Source organism: Tetrapisispora phaffii, chromosome 15 (genome assembly GCF_000236905.1).
Source record: "Tetrapisispora phaffii CBS 4417 chromosome 15, complete genome".
In the NCBI taxonomy this organism is placed as follows: domain Eukaryota; kingdom Fungi; phylum Ascomycota; class Saccharomycetes; order Saccharomycetales; family Saccharomycetaceae; genus Tetrapisispora; species Tetrapisispora phaffii.
In genome coordinates this window covers 121,226-149,220 of record NC_016534.1, presented here as the reverse complement: position 1 = coordinate 149,220, position 27,995 = coordinate 121,226, and the positions used below count along the sequence as shown (strand labels likewise).

Genomic DNA, 27,995 nt, shown 5'->3' with positions numbered 1-27,995 from the left:
TTCGTGATCAATCGCTCTCCTTTGGAATTGGTGATGGTGATGGTGATATTGATGGGGTAGTCATAGTTGAAGTATTTTTAAGCTTCTTTATAATGTCTTTTTTGTCGATAATCAATTGTTGGAGTTGTTTTTCTACCTCTGTATCTTCAACAAACTTATTAAATATACTTAAGATCTTGATAAATGTATCATTTGTAGCTTTATCGTTTTCTAAGTAACTAATGTAAAATTTGCCGACTATCCCCAAAATGTCAGTGATATGTGATTGATCGTTCTCTAATAACGGCATAAAACCTCCCTCAATTAAACTTTCTATATCAGAGACTGGTAAATTCATAGCCTTTTCATTGTTGAAACATAAGATAGTTTCTAATGCTTTAGTTGTGTATGTTCTAATTTCTTTGCAAGGGTTTTGGCATTGATGACATAATACTTGAATTAAAGTGCATCTCTTTGTGTCATCAAGCTTGGAAAAAATAGAATTGTCTCTAATAAACTTTAAGCATAAATCAATTGATTTTATTGCTAACTCTATTTCATTCTTGTGTGGATTTTCAGAGTTTACTTTATGTCCGCTTTTAACCAAATTCTCATACTCTTCTTCCCAAGCATTACCGACTGCACCAATAGAAGATATAACATCGAGTAAGCTAATCATATGGAAAAAGTTATCAGTATTTGAAATATCAGGGTTGTTAGATATGGAAGTCTCTAAAAAGTCAAAAGTAATTAATCCGTATCTATAAATAGGAGTGACTAATTTTAAAATATTCCATAATGTCTCTTCGCCAAATAATTTTTCTTGATAATTGGATATGTTAACAAGATTTAATAATGAGTGGACAAAACCAAGACCTTCTTCACTTTGGAAAAAATCATTATCAAATACATCTGGATGGCCTCCAATTTCTTTTGATAATAATTCGACCAAATAGTCAGTTTTATTATCCATAATTGATAGTAAAATGAGTACATATTGAGTTAGACGACAAACTGTCTTTTTGCTTATATCTTTTCTCGATCTCAAATCAGTTAATCTATGTAGTAATGAATCAGAAAACTGTTCGCCGTTTTTCCCAAGAGAAAACAAGGCAACAGATATTTCTGTTATGAATAACAGTTCAGCTTCATAAAATCTAGCGTTCTCGCGAGTTTTCTTTTCCGGAATAGCATCTAAAAAGTAATCAATAACATCTGTCGTTAGATTTGTACCATTTCCAAATAAGGAAGTTTTAATTTTACTGATTTGTAAACAATTCATTGTTCTAATAGAATAATCAATCTCTTCGGCTGTCGGTTCTTCACCACCAGTAAGATATGAAGCAAATGTGGAAAATAAGCCTCTACTTTCCTCATTTTTGTTAAGTTTAACAACAGGCTCTGGTGCTAATAATTTTGTTAAATGTACCTTCTTCTGGAACTCGACAAAAATGTCACCTGGAAATAATAAATTTTCATACATGTTTAGTAACATTGCAATTGTTTCTTTCCATGTGATATCGTTCATCATATTAATTAATCTATTTCTTCTGATAATTCTGAAGTAGACAATTGTGGATAACTGTCCCTTGTAATTTTTACCAAAATAGACAGATCTTGTACTAACAGGAATAACAAAGTTTGAATCTTCAGCTTTAATTTCAACTAGCGGAATAGTATCCATTTCTGGTGAAAGTATCTCATTTTCTGGAATTGCAAGTGTAGTGATTTTTGAAATATTACGTAATATATCATTAAATAACCCTTTGAAGTTGAAGAATGATGCAATTGAAGAGCATTTCTCAATAGTTGTTAACATTCTTGTTGTAATATATTCGTCAGAAGCGGCTACAAATATTTGGAAGAGCGCACTTAAAATAGAGGGTCCTACATTTTTAAAAACAGCTCTATTAAAGTGCGCCATTTCAATTTCGCCATATTTCTCTATTGCCGTTCTAAAGTCGGTTTTAATTTCGGTCATTACAGTTGTGGAAGAAATTAAATTATTCCATGCATCCTCGAACCATTTTTCATCACCATGGTGTTCTTCTGGCATTACAATTTCCTTGTCTCTAATAGAACAGTATATTTTATCTAGATACCAATGAGGGAAATCCTGAGAATTATAACAGCCTTTTAAGTTTCCAGAGTAATCTTCGAAGGACATATGTTCTTTCACTTGTGGATTATGTAAATCTGTATTCAACATAATAATAGAATAACTTAATACAAATACCGAATCAGAATCTGGTTGCACAGTTGCATTGTCATTTTCTGATGGATTTTCTAATTTAGTGCTATCATATTTTTGACTTGAGACATATCCAGAAGAAAATGCTTCGACGATTCTTTCGATTTGTTGTGATTCGCCCGGTAATCTAAACTTGGTTAACAATATTCTAATTGCTTCGTCTACTCTTAAATTTTCAAAATTGAATAACTTGATAAATTCATTCAATAGTCCGGTTCTCTTTGGATCACATAAAAGCAAACCAATCTGCTTCTTATTAACTCTACTGTTATTTTCAAATAAAAATTCAGCTAAATCGGAATCTTGGTCTGATTTTATAAATCCTTTCTCAATAAGCATTGGAATACCAATCTTTGGTTTAATATTAAATTCTTCTGCACATTTGATAAACATAGTTTTACGTTCTCTTTTTTTGATCAAGTCAATTGTGTCTTTTTCTAATAAAAACTGTTGTCTGTTAACATTACGTAAATCAGTATATAGGTCATCGACAAAGGAAACTAGTCCTTCTAAGCAGATTGGTGGTACTGTCTCAGTTGAAGTTATAGATGACTCTGGTAATGATAATGTTGTTAATGCTTTTAAAAAATTGATTGCAACATCAGATCTGTCCAAGTTACAGTCAAAGTTAATGAATAAAGATGTAAAGAAAGAAGGTGAACGAGTCCACAAAATTGATATCTGCTCAATTAGTAATTCTTTGACCTTTGGAGGTCTAGATTTAGATGGCCCATCAGTTTCTACCTCTTTGTTTGTTTTATTTGTTCCTTCCAGCAATACCTCAAAAATTTTATTAAGAGTTAATTCTATTTGCATTTGTAGGTGACAATGTAAATTTAAAAACAATGTCGTGAACAGTTGCAACGCCGCTTGCAATAATGATAGTTTATTAGAGTTTTGGATTATAAATAAAATGGACTTGAATATAGGATCTGAAATGACATTGAACAATTGAGGATGTGATAATATGTCATCTCCAGATAATTCAACAGACATATTGATGAATTGTAATGCTAAAATTTTTGTTGAATTTGTATGTCTTGTTTGGTTTTCTGGTGTAATTAATGATAATAACATGTTTAAATATAGTCTTAACACAGGTACACCAAAATTAGGTTCAATATTTCTTGTAGTTGAAGAACTTTCTATATTTTTGCTTACCATGGTTCTATCATCATCTGTAACCTCTTGTACTTGTTCCTCGTTTTTATGAATTGTTTCAGAGACATCATCTTTTCCTTCAGTATCATTTTCAAATACATCCTTTAGTGCATCCTTTGAATAAGATTCGTCATTGATATACACGGTTCCTGTTGTTTTTGATTTCATATCATTTAATTTACTGAATAATTTGATTGTAATTGAACTCATTATAGATTCTGCATTTTTTCTTAACACTTCACTCTTTTTCTTATTACATGCTACTGACATAATAATAGTTAAAATTTCATGTACATTTGAATCGGATAATGAATTGAAGTGTTGTGAATTGATCACTATACTTAAAATTGAAAGGATCCTAATTAAGATCGTATCATCAATATTTGAAACATTACTTGCTGTAGCCGATGGAGTATTTGATATCTTTTGATTATCTGTCTTACAATTAATCACTGCATTGACAATCTCCCTGTAATTGACGATGAAATTGTCCATTGATTCATTAATGATATCCAATGCTAGAAATTTATGTAAGGAATCCAGTGCTAAGGAAGTGATATACGTTGATATTTTCCCAGTAGCAATGACCACTAAAAATGGTTGGATTAATGTTAATGAGTCGATATCATTTAAGGAATCCAATTTATTTAACATCAATCTCAATTGGAGCAGCCCCGCCAACAATGGATCATTTTGTTTAATTGGATTGGTGTGTGCAGTGTTATGTTGAGCACTGTTTTTGTTTGGATTCATTAAATTTGTATCTCTTAATTTAACAACTAACCCGTCCAAACTGATAGCCTCTGCTGAGAACAATGACATATTATCGTCAATTTCACTCTCATTTACTTTATTGGACTGTAAAAACTCCTGTTTATTGTAAAACAACTCACTGCTGCCACTAAGTAAAGCAGAAACACTCGATTGAGATGTAAAATTTGAGTACTTCCTCATTGCCGTTGATAACTTAATGCATTCTTTAATGACAATAGTCACCGAATCGGTGGGACTAATTGAATGGCTTCGACTATTACCTACCATCGTTGCTGGAGTGCTTATTTCAATTGGTTCTGATCAATCTAAGGACTGACATGGATAGGAATAAACCTGTTAGGTTTTATATACGTACATGTGTGTGAGGGCGTGTGTATAAAAGTTTGATGTCAGTTCTTAAATTTCCTCTCAGGTCATTAATAACGGCTCGATAACTTAGATATGTAACCGGGTAACTAGTATGGATCTTAACATGCATCTAACAACCATGATAGACACAGTTTACTTGAACAAGATGATGATGACAGGTTCAATCATACGATCGAAGCATGGAATAAGGATAGTCACTCCTACTGGGGAAGGATGATTGAACCTCTTTTGGTTCGTTGAATTTGTAGAACGTTTTATATTTTGGTCATACCTGCAGGTGAACATTATTTTGCTGCTGGATATGAGAATAAATAATAGTATTTACTTAAAAGACTTATGAATATGATAAAATAGGAATAGTGTATAGGTGCGTGCGTGCACGGATGGCAGATGGACATGTTGTTTTAAGTGGCTGCCAACCATTTTCTTTTTTCTTCTTGTTTCTGCAGCAAGACGAGTAACTCTCTTGCAGAGAGCTAAAAAAGAAAAGGAAAGGGAACACGGCTTAATCAACCGACAATGACCTTTTCACCGTCGAACGCATACTTTGGGATCTCCAAGTTCAATGGAGCTGGGCCCTTTCTGATTCTTCCTGAGATGTCGTAGTGAGAACCGTGGCATGGACAGAACCAACCGCCGAAATCACCACTCTCACCTATAGGAACACAACCTAAATGTGTGCAGATACCTAACATGACCAACCATTCTGGGTTTTGGACTCTGTCTGAGTCAGCTTGTGGGTCTTTCAACGAGGAAATGTCGATGTCATTGGCCTCTTTAATCTCTTCGGAGGTTCTGTGTCTAATAAAGACTGGTTTACCTTGCCATTTGACAACGACATTCTTACCTTCCGGAATGGCAGCCAAGTTGACTTCGATCTTGGCCATGGCTAAAATATCTGAAGAAGCAGACATGGAGGAGACAAAAGTTTCGACAGTAGATTTAGCACCGACGGAGGAGAGCAGCCCTAGAGAACCGACCATGAAATAAGCATATGATCTTGACTTGTCAGCGTTCCTGTCTTCCTTGATATTAGAACCGAAGTTTGGAGTACGGTAGGAACTAGAAAGGGCTCTAGCATTGTTTGAGAACAGTCTCTTGGAGACAGCCAAAGCTGCAGTTCTTGAATTTGGATTGAGTCTTAGCATGACAGATTGTGAATATATATAAGTGCTTGGGATGCGTGCGTGCGTGTGTGCGTAGCAGGGGGGGTTGAAGTAAATATTTGCGACAGAATAAATACGCGCTAATAAATAGGATGCAAATATGAAGCAAGTGTGCGCAGTGCAATAGGAACAGAATTTGAAATTGCTCTTGTAAACCAAACGACAATCAAAAAGTAATAATTGAAATGTACATATATTTATATACAAATACAAATACAAATGTGGATGCAGTTAGTGGTATCATTAATGAGTATATATTTATACATAATAGCTCTTACATGTTGTTTGTAATTGCTGGTGTCTCGGGGAACCTTTGCAAAGCGTTGCGATTTTATCGGTGCGATCGGATTCGACAAATCGAAAACTGGTGCTGGGTGCTGTCAGGGCCGGGTAACGACGTTGTGTTCCTGGGCGGGCGAGTGGTAAGCGCGGTAAGCGCGATGATTGGACAAGCGCCACCGGACGGGGGGCGTGTCTTGTTACCCGGTGTGCTGTCCGCAGAACTGGTCACGTGCTACGTGGACGATGGGCGACTAATAGTTGTTACCCGCACGCCAGCTGAGGCAGCCGGGTGATCGCCGGGTGGCCGCCGGGTAACAGCCGTAAAATTTTGCTTTTCCTGTCTCGGCGGTTACTTTCTAATAACTCGGGAGTATATAAACAGACCACATTTTCTTGTAAAGTATGTTTCTTGATTAACAGTTCTCTCATACTCTATCAGCGTTCGTATTTCAGATTTGCGGATAAGTCCCAAGGTATACACATACTTCAGATATATGTATAAGTGTATATCCATGCACACACGTACAACCTTGTGTGTGTGTGCGTGTGTGTGGCATGGCGATGAACGCTTCACATAAGTATACGTGCTCGCTCACGCCTCTTGCTCTCCTGTTTCTGCCTCAACTTCCTTATGTTCTATGGATTTATGGGTTCTAATTATGGAGAAAATCAAGTCCTCATTCCACGGTTCTGCAATTTTTAAAACTGATACCTCGCAGAATCCTGGTTTGGCGATCCGTGTGGCTCGTTGTTCTATTCTAGAGTGAATGTTCCCTATTCTTTCACTTTATAATAACGGCCACTACATTCCATTATATACAATTACATATTCACACTTATTTAGTGTCCTGTCTCTACCTTGCTTCACCACATCTCGCTTGACCTTCTCTTCGTGAGATGTACAATTAAAAAAGACAATATCTCATTCCTTTATCATAACTACATTCAGCAACCACAACGGAACCAACAATGTCACACTCGACTTCGACCATACCACAAGCAGTTATACAATGGCTCTTCGACGTAATTCAGCCAATATATCCAAATCCGGACTATAAGAAGAAGATATTCAATGATACCATTCTGGTATTATCAGCGTTCCCAAATCTAAAACCAAGGACAAGAGTGTTTACTAATTCCAAAGGTATTTCCAGTTTGCTCTTATGCATATACGGTTCATTCCAACTGGGAGGAGCTCCTGATGTTCCGGTGTTGCTTTGGATACCAAAGGACTACCCAATAGAACCTCCATTGCTTCTAATTGACCTCGCCACACTTGATTCCTCTTATGTAATTGCTAAAGGTAGGCAAGTCGATTCAAATGGCGTAGTCCGTTTGCCCATTTTTGACTCATGGAACTTCAATACAAATGGCCTACTCGATGTAATCAATGATTTCTTATCTACAAACAACGATGATAATTGTCCCGTTATAGAATTGCCAGAGAATATGGCTAATCTGTCGATTTCAGCGACAACGAATCCACCTGTGCTGCCACCAAAACCTACAGTGCCAGAGAAAATCAATGTCCAAACAGAGCTCCGTAGTCCTGCTGTGTTGGCACCACCGGTTCCTGCAAAACCACCAGTTCCGGCAAAACCGCCAGTTCCAGAAAGACCTGCTGTCGGCAGCGCCGCACCTTCCTCCCAGAGTTCAGATGGTATAACTAGTCCAGTTATGAACTTGATGGATGTCGCCAGTGAAAATTCATCCATGTCCATGCTACGTAAGGATTTGATCGGCAAGTTGCAAGAAGTCGTCAATGAACTTGCTTTTGAAGACAAGTCCAGAACAGAAAATGATTTAAAAATCAGGATTCAGTCTCTTAAGGACGCAATAGATCAGTTTAAGAAGATTCACGAATACGATTCACAGTCTCTACAGGCTGCAAATGCATCAATTGAAGCTTCGAAGAAGCAATTAAAGGAAAATATAAGGCTATTAGAGATTGAGAAAGATAAAATCTTTAAATTCGAAGAAAGAAATGGTACGAATATAGACCCAATCACATATTTGACTACAAACTCGATTGCGTTGGAACAATTGTACGGTTTGGTAGCAAAGGACCAAGCTATTGGAGAGACCATCCATTCCTTATCAGCTTTACTAGACAGAGATTTGATAAATATAGATGTCTTTGTTAAAAAGACAAGAGAACTGGCAAGAGAACAATTCATGGCAAGAATGCATATAAGAAAAATATCAACTCATTTGGACAACTAGTACTGGTCCCGAAAGAAACATTATTGCATACAACCCCTCCATCGCACACATGATGCATAGTCATCTGTGAGAATTCAGAATGTCTTCCAGGGCATTTCATATAGATAATTTAATACAAGGTGCAAAATCAAATATAAAAATATTATATTTGTCATGAATGTCTCTTTACCTTCATGATAAACATATATTACGACTCTTCGATTCAAACGTTATACGTTAATTAGGAAGTTTCAATTCGTAGTTGGTGTTAGTCATCGATTAATTTTTCACTTTTCTCTCTAAGAACGAATTTCACAAGGTTTATACATTTATATACATATAAATATATATAAAAGTATGAAGAAATTTAAAAATAAATCATTAGGATTCCTTTTAATGTATCTATGTTTCCTCTTTCACGTTTCAGCAGGTTTATTTCGTTGTTTCTTTATTTGATTAGTTATAAAGAACCTACTATAACGGTTACTAGATTATAAAATGCTCAGGCTCGTTAGTGGAAACGTGAAAAGATCTTTGATCCGTCATAGTTCTTCTTCTACTTCTGCTTTGGCTTATAAACAATTACACAAGCACAATACTCCTCCACCTTTGCCAACACTAGAGACCCCATCCTGGAATGTTGACACTGCAGTCTCTTCTATTTTATACGAGACGCCTGCTGCCTCTACAGAACCAAGAACGAATCATGTTTTAAACTGTTTGGTTCAGAATGAACCTGGTGTTTTATCTAGAATCTCTGGTACTTTAGCTGCTAGAGGTTTCAATATTGACTCGTTGGTCGTCTGCAATACAGAAGTTAAAGACTTAAGCAGAATGACAATAACCATCAAAGGTCAAGATGGTGTTATCGAACAAGCCAGAAGACAAATTGAAGATTTAGTTCCAGTGTACGCTGTGTTGAACTATACTAATGCTGAAATTGTTAAAAGAGAATTGGTTTTGGCTCGTGTCTCTTTATTAGGTGCTGAATACTTTGAAGATCTTTTATTGCATCATCATCAAACTACAGGCAATGTTGATTCTAGTGAATTGGTTTCTGAAGTTAGAGAAAAGACATTTCATCCTTCTAACTTGCCATTAAGTGAAGTCCTAAGATTGAAACATGAGCATTTAAATGATATCACTAATTTGGCTAAGAATTTCGGTGGTAGAGTCGTCGATATAAGTGAAGCCAGTTGCATTGTCGAGTTATCAGCTAAACCAAAGAGAATCTCTGCTTTCCTAAAATTAATTGAACCATTCGGTGTTTTAGAATGTGCAAGAAGTGGCATGATGGCTTTACCAAGAACTCCAGTCAAGACTGCTGGCGCGGAAGAAGATGATGAGGCAAAGATAAGTAACATTGTCGACATCTCGCAATTACCACCTGGTTAAATCTATATATATTCCATTACAATATGCCTATATTTTTATGTTAATAATAATTTGATTAGATATATACACTGTCACTAAATAAGATTTAGCTACATAAAATAAAAATTAATACAAATTTATTTGGTTAAATTTATGGAAATATGATCACTATATTTTAGTTATTTACATGTGTAAGTTTGTATCATTATGTGCGATATATATACGAATAATTTAGTTTTAGTTGAAGTGAGATCAAAGTCTGTTCAAAAAGGCTTCTTTTGGTCTTGACATAGTTGTAACTTCGTGCTTTTCATAGTTGAAACGTCTTACTACTACTGACCCTTTACTTGGTTTCTCAGAGACAGTAAACTTGTTCTCAGGTAAAACAGGTTTTAAATACTGTCTGCGGAGATGAACTTCTTCTGATAATGTTAAAAACTTTGATGCGTTTACAAATAGTTTCTTGATCTCTTCTCTGGATTTCTTTGTTAATTTGAAATCGGAGTTACTACTATCAAGAGTTAATTTTTTCAACTCTTCGATTAAGTGATTCTTCATTTGTTTCTTATCTGATTCACTGATAAACTCCATTATCTGGTGTTTATTGTCAAACCCGATTGAGCTGTTTAGAAGTTCAATATCTTTGTTTAAAGTTTCTAAAGTGTCGCTCAATTTTGCAGAGTCCCACTTTTCCCTCTTAGCTAGCAATTCTGTCTGTAGTATGAAATATTGTTTTGCATTGAACTGTGAATCATTCAAATTAAAGCCATTTCTTAAGCAAGATCTATAACGTAACAAATACTTGATTGCAGTATCGGAATCAGAAAGAGGTGACTTCACTGTTTTCGAAACAAAATCATTAAATTCCTTAGACAATTGAGCTCTCTTCGTTTCACGGTACTCTAGTTCTTTCAGAATCTTAGATTGGTTTGCAATTTGGAACCTTGACTTACTTTCTCCTTTACCAATTTCATAAATCTCTTGACTTCTCGAGCCGTCTGGAATAATTTGACGACCAAACCTTCTCACGCTTGGCTCAAAGTGAGGAATTGGCAACGGAACGTCTCTCTTCAAAGACACGCCAATAAACTTTCTCTTCGGATGGAATGGATCCAAATAATAACGAACCACACCTGGTTCCGTGGCAAAGATTGTATGATCCTTACCAATTCCTACGTTTTCACCAGGGAAGAACTTAGTACCACGCTGCCTCATAATAATCTCCCCAGATCTCACAGTCTGTCCTTCATATTTTTTAGGACCTAACCTTCGACCGGCAGAATCCTTCATGGAAGTCCTAGACCCAGCAGCTTTCTTAGTCGAGTTACGTACTTGTACCAAAACATTGCAAGCGAAGTTCTTGCCTTGTAAACCCTTGATCCCAGTAAACAACGACATTGTTTCTGTTGGTTGAAACTACAATTAGCACGGTTAATTGATACCTCTCGTGACTCTCACAAACAGACATATACATATATATATATATCACTAAACAATCATTATATAGAAGTAAACTGGTGTTCTTATAAATTACTTTTCAATCAGCACGTATATTATGACGGGACAAAAAGCTTCAAGAAACCTTTAAAGGTTGAAAGTGAAAAATTTGAGAGACAATGAACAAATGAGACACTGTTTGTAGTTGTAAAAGTAGTGTCTGGTGGATGATTCGATCGTTATTAAAGATGCATAATGATTATAATAAAAGGTCTGGTTATATTAACTGTCGTTAATACAATTACAAGAGTATAAGAATCCGTTGAGGTTTTGTATTAGAATAGTTTTTCAATTTTGCTTTTAAACTGACTTTAGAAAAGGATTACTAGTTGAGCAAATTAAAGGGTATTATAACGATCTTTTATTTGTTACACAAGGTGAAATAAAAGCACGAACTCTGTTTTATTTATATTGGAATTGGAATCTTCCAATTGATTATTAAGTTTAGTTTACTATGTCGGACGTAGAATATAATGAAAGAAGACGTAGTAGGTCAAGGTCGCCAGCCTCCAGATATGAAAATAGTGATAGAGATAATAGAAGGGGTTATTATAGCAATGATGCAAGAGGTTCTTCTTATAGACGTCCTGTAAGAGGTTATAATGAGAGCAGGTATGGAGATGCATACAGTAGCCGTCGTGGTAACAGCAGGAGAACCGATGGCAGGGTTATGAGGTATGATGATAGATACGAGAGCAGTAGATACGATAATGGGTATAGTGATCATAGAGGTAGAAGAAACGACAGATACCCAAGTGGTGGGAGAGGAGGCGGAAGAAGAGGTGGGAGAGAGGATAGAGGTTTCAGAAGTGATGATAGAAGATCTAGAGGCTACCAAGGTGGTCGCGCTAGAGGCGATTATGGTCCAAGATTAGACAAGGATTTAGACTCCTCGTATGAAGAAAAAGTTAATAGAAATTACATCAATAGTATATTTGTCGGTAATTTGACTTATGACTGTACACCTGAAGACTTAAGACAATTGTTCGAAAGCATTGGGGAAGTTGTTAGAGCTGATATCATTACTTCTAGAGGTCACCACAGAGGAATGGGTACAGTTGAATTCACAAATCCTTCCGATGTCGATGAAGCTATTAAAGAGTTCGATGGAACTTTCTTCATGGAACGTCAAATATTTGTAAGACAAGATAATCCTCCACCGGAGGAGTCCCGCAGAGAAAAGAGAGAAAGAGAACCAGTTGACTTTAGAACAAATGGAAGAAACAAAAGGGATGATAGAGCCACCTTAGAGAACAACTTTAATGGATATGAGATTTTAATTTCCAACCTTCCCTACTCAATCAACTGGCAAGCATTGAAAGATATGTTTAAAGAGTGTGGTACCGTTCTACGTGCAGACGTCGATTTAGACGAGCATGGATACTCTCAAGGTACTGGTGTCGTTTTAATGGCAGACAAAGAAGCTATGGAAAGATCAATTTCTAAATATGATGGTTACAATATTGAGGGTAACGTGCTAGAAATTCGTGAAGGTAATAACAATGATATAAAAGAAACTGAAGATGGTAACGAACCTGTTTCAATGCATACAAAAAATGAAAATGATGGCGAAAATAATGATAAAATAGAGGACACTAAAAGCTCGACAAAAGCGTTTCTTGAAGGTGTAGTAGGTGGTGGTGAAAAAAGTACATTAGTTTACTGTAGTAATTTACCGTTCTCTACTGCTAGAAGTGATTTATATGATCTGTTTGAAACTATTGGTAAACTAAAGAACGCAGAATTGAATCAAGATGCAAGTGGTGCACCAACCGGTATTGCTGTTATCGAGTACGAAAATATTGATGATGCTGAAATCTGTATCGATAGACTGAATAACTACAATTACGGTGGATGCGATTTAGATATATCATATGGTAAAAGACAATGATTAGTTCAATATTCCATTAATTCTGTATAGTAGCATTGTATGGATTGTCTATATTGATATATATGTATATATATAATTAAAAAATGATCGATTTTATTTGAATACGAAAAATTTTTAGAATATATGAAAGATTTTTATGCTGACGAAATAAATGTTCTATTATTGAAAAAATGTGTTTGGCTACATAACAAACAAATTTCTAATATGCATGAGTCCATTAAGAATTAAATATCATTTAATGCTACGCAAGTAGCACCCTTTTGGTGTCCACTGTATTGCCTGACTATTTCGTTGGTTGATAAATCCCATAATCTAACATAATGGTCCGATGATGCAGTGACCAAATAAGCACTGTCTGCAGAAAAAGCACAATCCCATACCCATCTCTGATGGCCTGTTAAAGTCTTATCCAAAGTAAAGTTATCCTCGACGGACCATATTCTTGCGGTGTGGTCAGCAGAGCATGTTGCCATGTACTTCACATCTGAAGAAAGCAAAATTTTTGTGATGTAAGAATCGTGTGCTTTGAATTTTGTTATAGGTTTCAAATTTGATGCGTCTATCTTATTTGGCATATCCCAGACATAACAATTTCCTTTATTATTTGCCGCAACAAGCATTGATCCATCGTTTGCTAATGAAATTGATTGTATAGAGATATCGTTGTCTTCTGGAGTCAATTGATGAGTGCACTGGTTTTCACCTAAATCCCAAATTCTTATATTCCCATCCTTATCACACGAGATCAATTCGCCTTGGTTTGGATGTATTATAACTTCATTAACAGGACAATTATGCTTATAAGTTCTGGGTGAGCTTGGAGATCTAATATCCCACAGTTTGATTGTATTATCCTCACTTGATGTCACCATCCACTTGTTCTCCACTTGGAAATTTATAGAAGTAACATTATTTTTATGACCATCAAAGGAAGCGATCGGATTTGAATTAGAAGTGTTCACATCATACAATTTAATGTTATTCGAACCTGCAGCAGCAAGCAGTTTTTTGTCGTTGGTAATTTCCAACTTATTAACCTGTGAGTCTGGATGTTGGATAGTTCTCGAACAAACACCTGTAAGAGCTTCCCAGAATCGAATAGTGTGATCATAACCTGCTGAGACTAAAATAACAGACATGACTAACAGATAACTGTAAGAACCTTGATATGCTTATGTCTCCCAAAGATGTCTTGATTTAAGCTTGAAAAAAAATAGGGAAAACAGAGTATGGACAACAGAACTTAACTTAGTGAACCTCAATAATCAATTCCCTGACAAGATGCATATATCATATTGCCTCTCTTAATATATCTATAATATAACGAAACGGTTAAAATGAACCTTATGGTAGTAAGGTTCATTACTAAAATATCGATGTTGCTGATTTGAAAATTTACAGTGAAAACTGCGCACGTGACCACGCATTTTGGATATAACAAGCATTATATCAGAACTGGCATGTATAGCTGAGACTACGAAACGCCATTGACAGTTGGAGTTGGAGGAGTACAGCTTGAATCGATTGCGAATTGTCGATGAACTATTGCAAAGTAAATTGGTTGACTTTTCTATTTGGATAAAAGCTTGTTCAGATGGAGTACTGAACCTGACTCCGCGATTGGAACCTCTAACGGTGTTGATGAATAATTATTTGAAACAATTGTATTCATCTATACATATATATATGTAAATTGTAGCTATCTATATATGTGGTGTATCATTATTGGATCATATTAAACATTAGTGCATACCTTTGAGAGTTCAGCGATAAGAATCGTTCGTTTATTTGTGTGGTATAAAGGAAAATCGAAACCATTTAGGTTTTTAATTGTCCATCAATTGAACTACGGTCTTTTCACCATTTAGAACTTGTTTCATGCCTGCTAGGATGTCAGCAAAAGTGGTGAATTCATGGTATGGGACATTTTCGTTCTTACAATAAGTGATTAGATCTTTACCTGCTCTGGCAAATAAAAGGTCACATTCCTTAGCGGCACTTAAATCAGAAACACCATCACCACAGTAGAAGTAGGTTGGTCTTTCTTCACCAGCTTTCAATTGAGCTTCAAATTTGTTCTTGTATTCAGTGATCGTTCTGGATTTATCGTGACCGAATCCAGTTTCATCTCTGTACTTGACGTGCCATTCACCATCATCGGAATATTCAATGTCGTTGGCAACAATGTCAAGCTTATCTAAGTTTTCTTCACCCAAGAACTTGCCAATTAAATGACGAATAATTGCGGCAGTACCACTAGAGACAACAATGATAGGCACATTATTTTCTTGAGCCCAATTAAAAGTGTCTTTGAAACCTGGATCTAGTGAAATATCTTTTTCCAAGATCTTGATACAATCTTCGTATGGAAGCTTCACTGAATCCATCATTTCGGTAAAGGCTTCTCTGAAAGTCTTACTGCCATCGATTATACCTTCAAATATCTTCAATCTTCTTTCCTTACCAATACCAGTGGAATCGACCAAATGATCGTTGGAATCTTGTAAAGTGATGGTACCATCAAAATCAGTAAAAATAACACTCTTAACCATTTTTAAAAATAAAACAGATTGAATCTAGTAGTGTACCTGGGGGGACGTTTGATCGAAATTGGGATAACAACGTTAATGTAACTACAGACAATATCAAGTTAGTGGAAACTAGTTTTAACAAGTTATAAAGATATATCAAAATAAATATAATTTATTAGCAAGTTTTTCACTTCGTTGAAGAATGGAAAATAAAACTGCGCTGTGTAACAAAGAAATCAGGTCATTGCATCGACTTAATTTATTGATTTGAAGGACAATTTTGATGACAACTGCCTTTCAGTAGTCATTCAACTTAGTCTATGATAAGATGAAGATCATTCTCATCACTTGTAGTACCTTCTTAAAGGTATACCATTTAAAAAATTGTTATTAATTGTATGAAACATTATGTAGTAGTATATTGAATATAAGTGGGAAAAAAGAACAAACGTCTCGATGATTAATATATGAAACAGTTAATAGTATATTTATTGAGCCATACGGTGAGATTTTATTGGTAACTGTTCCTCATTAACGTTGTTACCATATAGATTTATGTTTTCTTTTATTTGTTTGCTAAGTTTTCATACTTAAAAGAAACCATTCTTGAATTTCTTTGGAATGTTCTTGATATCAATTCTTGATTCCAATTCATCATCAGTTATGACAGTACCTTTAGAAGCGCCTCTTTGAACTTTCTCTTCGTGTTCAATTTCATGGAAATGATGTAATAGTTCATGTTCAATGTCTTCTTTGTGAACATTCTTAACATCAGGGTCGGTATCTCTATGGAATTTATTCCAATGATGTAATTCGTATTCTAATTCGAAGTCAGCATGGTGACCAACACCAACACCCAAGTCTGGGAATTTATGACCTTTCTTAGCAAAAGCTAAATATTCTTCTTTAGCGATTCTGCTATCGTCATCAACATCTAATAACTTCTTGATGAATGTAACAACCCTTTTAGAATTTTCTTCATCTATAAGTTCAGAACTATCATGTTCACCCATACCGTCACCTTTACCAACGACTTCACCACGATTCAAACCATACAATGCTAAGATATCGTCGTCATCAAAATAACCTTTCTTCTTGATATCGTGTAATGCAAAAAAGCTCTCTGGATCATATTCTTTCATTTGATGTTCATGCTGCATATGCCATTCTTCCCATGATAAACCCTCTGGTGGAGTTTCAACCTCGACATTAACTTCAGGATTTTTATTGGCAGCAACATCGGCAGCCACGATATTGAACACTAGGCTAGATCCTAGTAACAGTATATTAGAAAGCTTCATTATATTCCAATTGTATTTTCTGATCTAGTTAAACCTAAATTTGACCAAAAGGTTTTGAACAAATAGTAAATGAGTAATTACGGCTTATTGGTATATTTCACTAGAACACTATTGAAGAATGTGGTCGCTTTTAAATCAATACAACTTATGCCTTACAAAACCAATCAAATAGTTATATAAATATATATATATAACTATTTGATACTATTGTTTTCGTTTCAATTTTCTTCAAATTTCAAATGAAAGTGTCTCTTAAATTTTTATGCGCATAAGTTACCTATGACAAGAACCATACATAGATCAAAAAGAATAAAGTTGAAGAACGTTCGATTTCAATTCATATTTGAGTTTTAAAGTTTCAATGCTCATTAGAATTTGTAGCCAATGTTAAGAGTTGACTCTAATCATTGAATGTTGATTTAGATGGTTGGTGATCGATAAGTTACACTGTAAAAGAAAAGAATATTCGAAAAAGTATTTGTTACTATTCTTAGAAAACAGTATACGATTATTACACAATTCTTCTTGAGGTGAAATAATCCTGCATATCATGCGTATATATAACGATAATACAAATAGACTTTTTATAAAAAGGTTAAGTTTATTAAATTAATTTAGATGAAGTGATTATAAAAACAATATACAGAATAAAAACATATTTTGAATAGGTTATTACTTAGTAATTGTACCTACAAATAGATGAATGAAGTTTTAAAAGCAGAAAGCAGGTTAGAAATCTTCATCGGATGAAACGTAAGCATCACCTAATTCCTTCTTCTTCTTCATTCTTTCCTTCTTCTTCTTTCTTAATTCAGCAGAAGATAACTTACTCTTCTTCTTGGCACTAGCGATCTTGTTACCCATAGCATCGAATTTGTCACCTTCGTCATCCTTCTTTTCGATTCTTGGACCAGCACCTTGACCGGTAACCCAGTTATGACCAGATGGAGTCATGATACCGTCCTTGACGGCCCAGACTTCTTCAGTTAAATCCTTGGTGAATTCAGCAGAGTGAGTAATGATAATAACACCACCTTCGAAAGCCTTCAAAGCCTTGGATAAAGCACCTAAGGAATCTCTGTCTAGATAGTTAGTTGGTTCATCTAAGACAATTAAATGAGGTCTTTGCCAAGTACCAGCAGCTAAGACTAACTTAACTTTTTGACCACCAGATAAACCTCTGATTCTGGAATGGGAAACTAATTCAGCATCTAGACCTAACATGGCACAATGTTCTTCAATTTCCTTTCTGGTTAATGGACGGAATTGACCAGAAGCTAAAGCTTCCTTCATATCAACTTCAGCAACCATCTTAGAATGAGATTCGACTAATTCACCTCTTGGAATCCAAGCGTTGTCAACAGACATCATTGGAACCCATCTTTCGGATTTCATACCTATGTTTTCACCTAAGTAGAAAGAACATTCATATTCGTAAGTGTTCTTGAACTTTCTTCTCGATAGAATTTCTTGAATTCTTCTTGGAGTACCCTCAATCTTGAAGATCTTGTTCATAGCTTCAGCATCACTTTCGTTGATCTGTCTGTTAGCTCTGTCCATGGTTTCTCTATCTTCACCGGTTTGGAATCTCCATTGGATATATTCAGATGGAGTTTTGTCTAAATGGGATTCGATATGAGCGAAAGCATGTTGCTTAATGTAGGCAATTCTACAATTTTCGTGAGTGTAGACTTCACCTTCAGTTGGCAATAATTCACCAGTTAAGACGTTAATCAAAGTGGACTTACCAGCACCATTTGGACCAATGACGGCAATTCTGGAAGATAAGGAACATTGGAAAGAAATGTCAGAGATTTGTGGCTTGGAAGTACCTGGGTATTGGAAAGTCATGTTGGAGACCTTGACAATAGCCTTTTGCTTAGTCTTGACACCTTCTAAGTAACCTGGTTCTGGGAATCTGAATTCCAAGTCAGAAGCGGCCAATTCGAAGTAAGCTTGAGCAGTTGGGCACTTCTTAACGAATTCAGTCATGTTACCTCTGTATTTTCTTAATTTCAAACCTTCGTAGTTGATAATGTATTGACAAACGTTGTCTAAGAAACCTGAGTCATGGGAAATGTTAATAGATGTGATACCACAAGTGTTTAAGTAGTTTTCTAACCAAGCGACGTTAACAGTATCTAAATGGTTAGTTGGTTCATCTAATAATAAGATATCAGCGTTCTTTAAGACGGCTCTAGCTAAAGCTAACTTCATCTTCCAACCACCGGATAGAGCGGAAATTGGCATGTTAATCATTTCATCGGTGAAACCGAATTCAATTAATTTAGCTACAATAACTTCCTTGGTACCGACATTACCTTCGAAGACGAAGTCAACGACGGAAGTGTCAGCGTGAGTACCATCGATATCGTGTTCAACGTAAACGGTTCTACATTCTTCTTGAGTTGGGAAACCGTCAACTTGACCGTTAGCAATAGCTCTCATTAGAGTAGATTTACCAGCACCATTTGGACCACATAAACCGTATCTAACACCTCTCTTTAATCTTAATTGAGTCTTGTTTAATAAGATCTTAGCACCGTAAGCTAGGGAGAACTCACAGTTACATAAATCTTCACCTTCATCTTCTTCTTCGTCGAAGTTTGGACCAACTGGGATGTTGTCAACAGCTAATTTTCTGAAGTCATCTAAGATGTCCTTGGCTTCTCTTTCGTGTAAGAAAATAGTCATGTATTGTAAGATGTTAACGAACCAAGCTTGTTGGTCAATAACTCTTTCATCAATTAAATCAGCACCCATAGCAGCAACGTATTCGACAACAATTTCGAATCTTGGAGCAATCTTGACGTCCTTCAATAAGTTTCTTAAGACAGCGGAAGTAGTCTTGACATCACCAGCGTGAGAAACTTCTGGTAATTCATCGTTTTCACCGACGTTACCGACTCTTCTTAAAGTCTTTAGACCTCTTAAAGTAACTTCTCTAGCTTCTGGATCAGCAATGGTAGCGAAGTTATTCTTCAAACCTGGTAATAATTTACCTAAGAAAGGAGCGACAACTTGTGGGTCTTCGACTAACTTACACATGTTATCGATAATGACAGCAGCTTTACGCTTGATGGAGGTTTCTCTTTCAGCTAAACCTCTGGCTAATAATGGAACCATAACGGATAAAGTAGCTGGAGTAACTTCGGCAACGAAAGTAGTAGCACCTAACAAATGGACAGTTTCTGTAACTTGATTTGGATCAGCGATACAGGCGATCAACTTTGGAATAAACTTTTCGATATCCTTGTTTTCGACGGTTTCGGTAGCCTTGGCGATGGTGGCAGTAGCAGCGTCCTTGACTTCCTTCTTGGTGTCCCACATGGCTTCAGACAAGACTGGGATTAACTCAGGCATTCTTAAAGCAACTTGGGTCTTAGCAGTGTCGACCAAAGCAGAAATGGCAGCCAAAATAGAGATCTTTTCTTGCCATTTGTTGGTGGAAGACAAAGCGTTGGTTAAGTGAGGTAACAAGACCTTGACAGCAACTGGGTTGATGGCCTTGACAACGGCAACCAAAGCATCGGAAGCCAAAGCCTGGACGTCCTTATCTTTGTCACCACACTTGGCACAGATTTCTGGAACAGTAGCAACAATGTATGGTTCAACAGATGGAGACAAGTTAGCTTCGCTAGCAATATGGGCGATAGCAGATAAAGCGTTGGCAGCAACCTTCTTATCTTTCAAAGCTTTGTTCAATTGAGCAAAGAATTGTTCTGGAATATCGTGTTCAATGATACCACCGTTTAAGAAGGAAGAAACCTCAACGGAGACTTCACCTCTTGTTTCTGGAGTAGCAACAGACAATTTTTCGAAAAGTTCATTTAGAACTTTAACGGATTGTTCAGAATCAGACATTATTACTATGTATGTTTGAGTTTTGGCGATTCGTTACACGGTCTCTTTTCGAAATGAAAACACCAAAAACCAAGAAAGACAAGAAAATATATGAACGAGAGTGCAAGAAACAGATATACAACAAGAGCCAGACTGTAATAAGTTAATATAAAAATATAATTAATTGATAGATACATATATATATATATGATAAGAAGAATAAATAATTGAAGAAAGAAAACAAAATAAAAAAATTTTAGTAGACTTATTTGTTAATTAGTATCAGAGATGAGTTATATAAAATATCAGAGATACATATACTGTTGTTATGAGGAAAAAAATTCCAAGGCATTAAATTATAGAGAGCAATTACGAAATGGTTAAGAGTTGAAAAATTGAATGAAAATAAAAATTTTCATCTCATCGACTATTTTTCCTTTTTCGGGCAATTGCCATTTCGGGAGTGCGAGCGAGCGGGCGGAGAGCGAGCGGCGGAGAGCGAGGCGTGTGTGTGTGCTGCCTGTTTTTCTTTCAGTGTTGTTGGCGGAACGAACGGGGTGGCAGACAGGCCAGCAGGGATGCGGGCTTGTTTTTATTTCTTTTTACGGTTCTGTGCCTGTGCGCACGCGAGGCATTGTGATCGGCGGAGACAGAAGCGCAGCGATGGCTGAGTGCGTTCTTGCAAAAAGAAACAACAATGCTGCGCTGTTTCTCTTTTCTTTTTGCCGATTTCGAAGACCGGACATGACTGCGTCGATGCTTAGACGGCTGGCGCTGGCGTCTGAATAAAAGAAACGACGCTTCCTGCGGCTCCGAATTGGTGGCGTTTCTTTTTGCACCGGGACACGTAGCAGCTGCGCACGCGACCAGGAGGGGACTGTTCGGCACGTCCGGCTTGTGCGGAGCGCCTAGGTGCGTGTCAATGCTAAGTACCCGCGCCATTCTCCAAGCACCCACGTTTGTTATCGGCTGTGTTCACTGGCACACTCTCCGGGCTTCGCAGTACAAGGGCGCAGAGAACGGCCACCGGCAGCGGTATCTCAACTCCCGCTGCGTTGGTGCTATTATAGCCAACACTTTTTTTCACTTTTCAGCATGTCGTGTTGTTTTTTGTGTTTTTTTGGAAAAAACAACTTTTTCCAAAAAAATAAAAAATATAAAAAACAATATTATTTTCCTGTTTAGGTAATTTGGCAGTCATTCAAAAATCGTGGTTTTACATTCTCACAATGCCAGACTATCCTACAACCCCAGGTTACAAATATTATTATTGAATAAATATGAATTTTACTATATATATCTTTAGTGTATGTACTGCTTATGATAATGATTGGTGTGGGTTTGCTAAGGTTTGTCTTGCTCCTTATTGAGAAAAAAAATATTATGCAGTAGGTTTCATTTGGTTCTTTGTCCTTATCTTACGAAGACAAATGTGAGTAAGTAGGGTTTTTTTCTCGATCTTAAGAGGTTGTGTCATAAGCACACACGCACATGCATAAAAGTTACTAAAGTTATGCTAATGGGGCGTTTTTATTCTTCCTTCTGTTTATAATTGTGGATGTATTTAATTTCAATTCAAACATATCCTCTTCTAGTTTATTAACGTTGAATGGGTTAGCCTTGCTGTTGTCAAATTGGATATCCAATTCCTCTTCCTCATTCAATTCATCAAGCGTTTTGTTCATATTGAATCTATCATCTTCAATTCTTTGTACTGCATTACTGATGTCGAATGCATCTCTCATGGCAACAGCTGCTGGGGAATACAATATTGAGTTGTCCTTTTGCAATACTTTCTTCAACATGCGTTTCTTCTTCTTTTGCAGCATTTGTTGTTTTGCGACTAATTCGTTTTGATGTTCAGGGTGGTTCTTTAAACAGTCGTAATTGTTCAACCATGGATCATTTAGAAATTCATCTGCATCATATCTGTTCTCTGGGTTCACTTCTAGTAATTTAGAAACCGCATGCTTAGCACCATCACTAATTTCATCCCACCATGGATTTAAAAATGTGAAGTTACCATTTGCAATCTTTTCAGTTAGGACATTAATTTTTTCATCATAAAATGGCGGGAACCCACACAGTATCGTATATAAAACACAACCAATCCCCCACATATCAACTTTCATTGAGTATTTTTCATCCTTAACAACTTCTGGAGCTGTGTAACCAATGGTACCACATGGAGTCTGAGTGTTTGCTGAATGTATTTGTTTAGACAAGCCAAAATCAACTAATTTAACTGTACCAATACTACCGGCACCGACGTTGATAGTGAATTCACCTTCATCGACTTTAGTATTGGGATCATCTGATTTTCTTAGCTGTGGTTTCTTTGAAGGAACAAAGTCAATTGTTTCAAATAAAAGATTCTCGGGTTTAATATCACGATGAACAACACCCATTGAATGTAAATGTTTCACAGCTATTGCTAATTGTTTTATGACATGCCTTGCTAAATCTTCACTGAAATAAGTTAATCTAACAATTTCACTGAAAATCTCACCACCGCTTAATAATTCTTGTACAATATAATAATAACCTTCACTTTCTTGAAACTCTACGAAAGAAACAATATTCTCACAATTTGTAGAGACAGCTTGGTGAATGGCCACTTCTTTTAATACTTGTTCTCTTGATGAACTTTTTGTGTTTTTTTGATTTTTCAAAGATTTATCATTGTGATTAATACTAGATGCACTAGTATTACCTGTAATCGATGCTAAGTCATCTTTTTTAATCACTTTTATAGCGACTTCATTATAATGTTTATTAACGAATGTTTCCTTTGAAGGAATAGCCCTGAACACTTTTGAAAAGGCACCGGTACCAATTTTGTTTATTAATTTATACCCTTTCAATTCGTTTTGTTCGATAAATATCGCATCTGGGATATTCAGTTGACTATCGTCGTCGTCGTCGTCACCTGATAGTAAATCAGCATTTGATATATTCGAACCACTACTGACAAGATCAATATCAATATGTTCCCTTTTTGTAGTACGTGGTGGAACTGATTCATCAGGTACTTTTCTACTACTGTCCTTGTTATTAACTACAGCTATATCATCTCCTTCTGCGACAATAGAACTCGATAAACTAGTTTTCGATAAACTTGATGTCGATCCATCTGTATTTGCATTATTTATATTATCAACATTTGATTTTTTGTCATTATTTACAATTGGTTGTTGTTTTTTGATTGAATCCCCTGATTCTTTTATATCTTGTTTTTTCTTACCAAAAAATGTCTTTAATTTAAACATGTTATAATTTTGTTATACAATCTATTATTGATTTTAAAATACATATACAAAACTAAAACAGGGCCACACGTTCACGCACACAAATATTGTTCTTTTTTCTTATCTCTTTCTTAAAAAATGGAAAAAAAAGGTTCCACTCTATGTGTATACAATTTAAAAGATACACCAGTAGATTAAGCTCTGTAAAGGGGAGGTGTATTGAATTGCAATGTTTACTAATACAATAGGTTTTAAAGAAAGGATACAATAACGAAAACAACTCCTCTAAATAAACAACTGTACTTGCTTGCCTGTATGTGTACAAGTGTAATTATATAGACATACAATAATTATTGAAACAACAATTAATAATCTAATATTTATAGATTTGATTTTCAATATTTGTAATCATAAGTTTATATAATATCTTTATATACTGCCGTCTTTTTTTATTTGGATATTTTTAAATAGTTTGTATTTTTTATCCATAGAAACGAACCACTACGTAATTTATCAAAAATAGAAATACAGACACACACAAAGACGGAGATCATCCCGCATAAGACATGTGTGCGAGCATTCTCTTATGCTTTGTGTTTGCGCAGTCGTTTGCCGTTGAATCGTGTGTACAACCATTCTTGGAACTCGTCGCAGACAACTGCACGTAAGGATGACAATGTCTATGCAATTGCTGTGCGCGATGAGCTGTCTGTTTTGGCTAACACTCTACCGCAGAAAGAAAGTGGAGAGCCCAGCGCAACGGTACATCCGTGGGAACGCCCACTACACCTGGTTCATGGCGGTGTGTTATATTTCCGCAGACCAATATTTTACACACAGACACCCGCACACACGTGATTCCCCTTTTGGAAAATACAGCCGTCAGAGTTGCGTTACCCGACACCGTTTCCACCCATCACATCACATCACATCACTCAATAGACTTAGGTAATGGCACACATTACGACCTTGTAACTGTGTGTACTTCTTGGCTTGGTCGAACATGTTGTGTGGCAGACGGACCATTCGAAATGATAGGATTCGCCGTGTAACTGACGTTCTCTTATTTCAGTTGATTTCATTGTGTGTTATCTTATTACGGTTGGTAATGTTCAGAGATAGGTGATATAGGGCAGTTTTGTAAGAGAGAAGGGCACCTGAAAGAACGAATATGAGGAGCTGTTTACCGTAAAAGGAAAAGTAAAAAACAAATTAATGATTTCGCCCAGGATCGAACTGGGGACGTTCTGCGTGTTAAGCAGATGCCATAACCGACTAGACCACGAAACCGTCTAATTTGTGTTCTTGTTGTAATATAAGCTTAACAAGAGCTAGATTACGATATACCATTAGTAATATTTCCTATTTAGGAAATATGGTCGTAAACCTGAAACAACAGATGCCGATAAGAATGTAATGATAAGTTCAACACATTACATTGCAAATTGTATCTAAACTAAAAGTATAAATAGGAGACCTATTTATACATCTAGTATTTGGAATAATCATGTAACTAATTATTATATATTATGTAGAATATATAGAAAGAAGGAGGCTTCTGTTTTACGTAGAAAATAATAACAAGATCCGATACTGCGCTTCTCTGCTGCTACCTCGGCTTTCGACTATATCAACGGAAATCCGGAAATTAAGTTCGATGAAATGCTATCAGACTTTGAGAAGAGGTTCCGGAAGTACACAGACCCAAACAAGGTCCTGAACTCCATTAACCAGCTATCAGAAGCTCGTTTGGGGATCGAGAAACTGAACTCCGAATTCAGAAGGTTGTGGAAGATGATGCCCCCGGACCACTGGACTGAAAAAGGGGCTATGGCTATATATATGCGTTTGTTCAACCAAAATACGTACCATCTAGTCCTGATCCACAGTCCTCAGTCCCTAACTAAGATGATGGATGCGGCATATGAGACGATTGCCATCACTGGTCGTTTCGCAGAACCTTCTAGACTAGATGCACCTCGTTATGATAACGATGGTGACTACCTCATGGCAGCTATCCAATCTAGAACCAAAAACCCTAGCGCCCGAACCATTAGAAATGCCACTAGGGAAGACTGCCGACGCTTGAACCTCTGTTTCTACTGCAAGAAACCTGGTCATAGACTGAGTGAATGCAAAAAGAGGTTAGCTAGAAACAATGCGAGTTCTAGCAACAATGCGAGTTCTCGATCAATCTAAGAAATCCGACGAGGTTTATAACTCCTCTAAAACGTTATATCCGATCATTAATACTATCCTGAATCCTGTTGTGGGAACAACATTAACCACGCAGCTAACTGTCCAAGGTACACAATTAAATGTCCTATTAGACAGTGGTTCCCCAACATCCTTTATCCGTAAAGATATTGTCCAAAAGCTTAAGCTACCATATCACGAAGCATCACCGTTTAGCTTTAAAGGGTTCACTTCCAATGAAATAAAACACACATCTCTGGCCGCACAAATTCCCGTATCTACAACAAATCAAGTTATTACTATCTGGGCGTACATCATGAACCATATGGAACATGATCTATTAATTGGAAACCCAATATTGGACAAGTATCCAACCCTGAAAGAAGGACCAAGGATAGAATCCGCTGAATCTGCTGAATCCGTTAAATCTCTGAAATCTCTGAAATCCGTTAAATCTGCTAAATTCGTTAAATCTGAATCTCTGAAATCCGTTAAATCTGCTAAATTCGTTAAATCCGAATCTCTGAAATCTGAACCTCTGAAATCTGAACCTCTGACATCTGAATCCCTGAAAACCGCTAAAGAAGCGAAGTCTGAAATGCTGGAATGTATTAATCCTGAACCAGCAGAAATCCTGAAACCGGTTGAGTCTATTATGGCCCGTCAATCTGAAATAGCAGAAGAGGCTCAAGAACAACACCTCAGCACAATATCCGAACCCAACCTCGATAATGCTATACTAAACAACCCTGGCTTGATTAGTGATATAGAAACAGCCACCATGATGGTATGCATCAAGAAAGTATCTCAATCTGAAGACATGACTCTTTTAACAAGTTGCCCAATGTCTTAATCCGCAAATATTCCGAGATCGTCAGAAACGACCTACCACCGAAACCCCCGCTATCAGAACACACCACCACTCACGAAATAACAATCAAAGAGAACGCACGCCTACCACGTCTACAACCCTAGCGTCTAACGCCCAGGCTACAATTGGAACTCAACACCATCATAGATGACCTCTTAGAAAAGAAGTTCATTGTACCATCGAAATCTCCCTGTAGTTCCCCAATTGTACTGGTCAAGAAGAAAGATGACACATACCGTTTATGTGTTGACTACCGAGCCCTGAATAAGGCCACCATCGCTGACCCGTCTCCGTTACCACGTATAAATGATCTCCTTAGTGGCATTGGAGATGCTTCCGTCTTTTCGACGTTAGATCTTCATAGTGGCTACCACCAGATTCCCATGAACAAAGACGATCAATACAAGACCGCTTTTGTCACACCCTCCGGTAAATATGAATATACAGTTATGCCTTTTGGGCTGGTTAACGCCCCTAGTACTTTTGCCCGACACATGTCTGACCTATTCCGAGGCTTAACCTTCGTTTGTGTCTATCTAGATGATATCCTCATATTCTCCGACAGCAAAGAAACTGCTCAATAGATGAATTCATTGTTTTAATATATTAATAGTTGTTAAATTATATAATAGATATTTAGATTAATCTCTCTGGTCTCTTGGACCTGGATCAATGAATTATTTACTATTGATTACCGGGGTTTATATATACATAATATTTCAATCCACCGTTCTGTCCAACGAGACGATGTCGTCGAGTTGAACACGTACGGCAGGCTGATGGTTCTACAGTACTATTTATGCATTAGGAATTCTGCTATTACATTCTTGCAGTCACTATTGTTTCAGGTTTGCAACAATAGTCTCGTATAGAGGTAATATCCGGTATCGTATAGTCACTTATACGACCAGTTACATTTCCAACATTGGTAGCTAACAACTATAATATTTTATCTGATTGGTTCTCTTGTTACATAAACTATAAATAGCGAATTCTATTAAAATATTATCTGCTAGAATGCGAAGTATGTATTAGTATTATCGTATATTCGATTGACAC

At 36.5% G+C, this 27,995-nt stretch overlaps 12 protein-coding genes and 1 non-coding gene across 13 annotated transcripts; 4 read left to right on the top strand and 9 right to left on the bottom strand.

Annotated features, from left to right (window-relative positions):
* Positions 1–7: 7 nt before the first annotated feature.
* GEA2 (Arf family guanine nucleotide exchange factor GEA2) lies at positions 8–4,432 on the bottom strand (the record flags this gene model as incomplete). Its single annotated transcript, XM_003688432.1, has 1 exon — positions 8–4,432. One exon carries the CDS (start codon positions 4,430–4,432, stop codon positions 8–10), a length of 4,425 nt encoding a protein of 1,474 aa, XP_003688480.1.
* Positions 4,433–5,043: 611 nt separating this feature from the next.
* RIP1 (ubiquinol--cytochrome-c reductase catalytic subunit RIP1) lies at positions 5,044–5,682 on the bottom strand (the record flags this gene model as incomplete). The annotated part of the gene is made up of 1 exon (XM_003688431.1): positions 5,044–5,682. The coding sequence occupies one exon, from the start codon at positions 5,680–5,682 to the stop codon at positions 5,044–5,046; it is 639 nt and encodes a 212-aa protein (XP_003688479.1).
* A 1,269-nt stretch (positions 5,683–6,951) lies between these two features.
* On the top strand, positions 6,952–8,205 carry STP22 (ubiquitin-binding ESCRT-I subunit protein STP22; the record flags this gene model as incomplete). Its single annotated transcript, XM_003688430.1, has 1 exon — positions 6,952–8,205. The coding sequence occupies one exon, from the start codon at positions 6,952–6,954 to the stop codon at positions 8,203–8,205; it is 1,254 nt and encodes a 417-aa protein (XP_003688478.1).
* A 477-nt stretch (positions 8,206–8,682) lies between these two features.
* ILV6 (acetolactate synthase regulatory subunit) lies at positions 8,683–9,579 on the top strand (the record flags this gene model as incomplete). The annotated part of the gene is made up of 1 exon (XM_003688429.1): positions 8,683–9,579. One exon carries the CDS (start codon positions 8,683–8,685, stop codon positions 9,577–9,579), a length of 897 nt encoding a protein of 298 aa, XP_003688477.1.
* A 231-nt stretch (positions 9,580–9,810) lies between these two features.
* On the bottom strand, positions 9,811–10,956 carry MRP7 (mitochondrial 54S ribosomal protein bL27m; the record flags this gene model as incomplete). Its single annotated transcript, XM_003688428.1, has 1 exon — positions 9,811–10,956. One exon carries the CDS (start codon positions 10,954–10,956, stop codon positions 9,811–9,813), a length of 1,146 nt encoding a protein of 381 aa, XP_003688476.1.
* A 553-nt stretch (positions 10,957–11,509) lies between these two features.
* Positions 11,510–12,946, top strand: TPHA0O00720 (uncharacterized protein; the record flags this gene model as incomplete). The annotated part of the gene is made up of 1 exon (XM_003688427.1): positions 11,510–12,946. The coding sequence occupies one exon, from the start codon at positions 11,510–11,512 to the stop codon at positions 12,944–12,946; it is 1,437 nt and encodes a 478-aa protein (XP_003688475.1).
* Positions 12,947–13,170: 224 nt separating this feature from the next.
* LST8 (TOR complex subunit LST8) lies at positions 13,171–14,085 on the bottom strand (the record flags this gene model as incomplete). The annotated part of the gene is made up of 1 exon (XM_003688426.1): positions 13,171–14,085. One exon carries the CDS (start codon positions 14,083–14,085, stop codon positions 13,171–13,173), a length of 915 nt encoding a protein of 304 aa, XP_003688474.1.
* Positions 14,086–14,772: 687 nt separating this feature from the next.
* On the bottom strand, positions 14,773–15,498 carry PYP1 (putative phosphoric monoester hydrolase; the record flags this gene model as incomplete). The annotated part of the gene is made up of 1 exon (XM_003688425.1): positions 14,773–15,498. One exon carries the CDS (start codon positions 15,496–15,498, stop codon positions 14,773–14,775), a length of 726 nt encoding a protein of 241 aa, XP_003688473.1.
* A 569-nt stretch (positions 15,499–16,067) lies between these two features.
* On the bottom strand, positions 16,068–16,778 carry SSP120 (nucleobindin SSP120; the record flags this gene model as incomplete). Its single annotated transcript, XM_003688424.1, has 1 exon — positions 16,068–16,778. The coding sequence occupies one exon, from the start codon at positions 16,776–16,778 to the stop codon at positions 16,068–16,070; it is 711 nt and encodes a 236-aa protein (XP_003688472.1).
* Positions 16,779–17,507: 729 nt separating this feature from the next.
* HEF3 (translation elongation factor EF-3) lies at positions 17,508–20,642 on the bottom strand (the record flags this gene model as incomplete). Its single annotated transcript, XM_003688423.1, has 1 exon — positions 17,508–20,642. The coding sequence occupies one exon, from the start codon at positions 20,640–20,642 to the stop codon at positions 17,508–17,510; it is 3,135 nt and encodes a 1,044-aa protein (XP_003688471.1).
* Positions 20,643–22,132: 1,490 nt separating this feature from the next.
* Positions 22,133–23,890, bottom strand: RCK2 (serine/threonine protein kinase RCK2; the record flags this gene model as incomplete). Its single annotated transcript, XM_003688422.1, has 1 exon — positions 22,133–23,890. The coding sequence occupies one exon, from the start codon at positions 23,888–23,890 to the stop codon at positions 22,133–22,135; it is 1,758 nt and encodes a 585-aa protein (XP_003688470.1).
* A 1,195-nt stretch (positions 23,891–25,085) lies between these two features.
* Positions 25,086–25,159, bottom strand: TPHA0Otrna11V. Its single transcript has one exon. It is a non-coding gene; the product is annotated as a tRNA-Val (tRNA).
* Positions 25,160–25,531: 372 nt separating this feature from the next.
* Positions 25,532–26,918, top strand: TPHA0O00660 (gag protein; the record flags this gene model as incomplete). Its single annotated transcript, XM_003688421.1, is given in 2 exon segments — positions 25,532–26,050; positions 26,052–26,918. Coding segments are annotated over 2 exon segments (1,386 nt in total).
* Between the last annotated feature and the right edge of the window lie 1,077 nt (positions 26,919–27,995).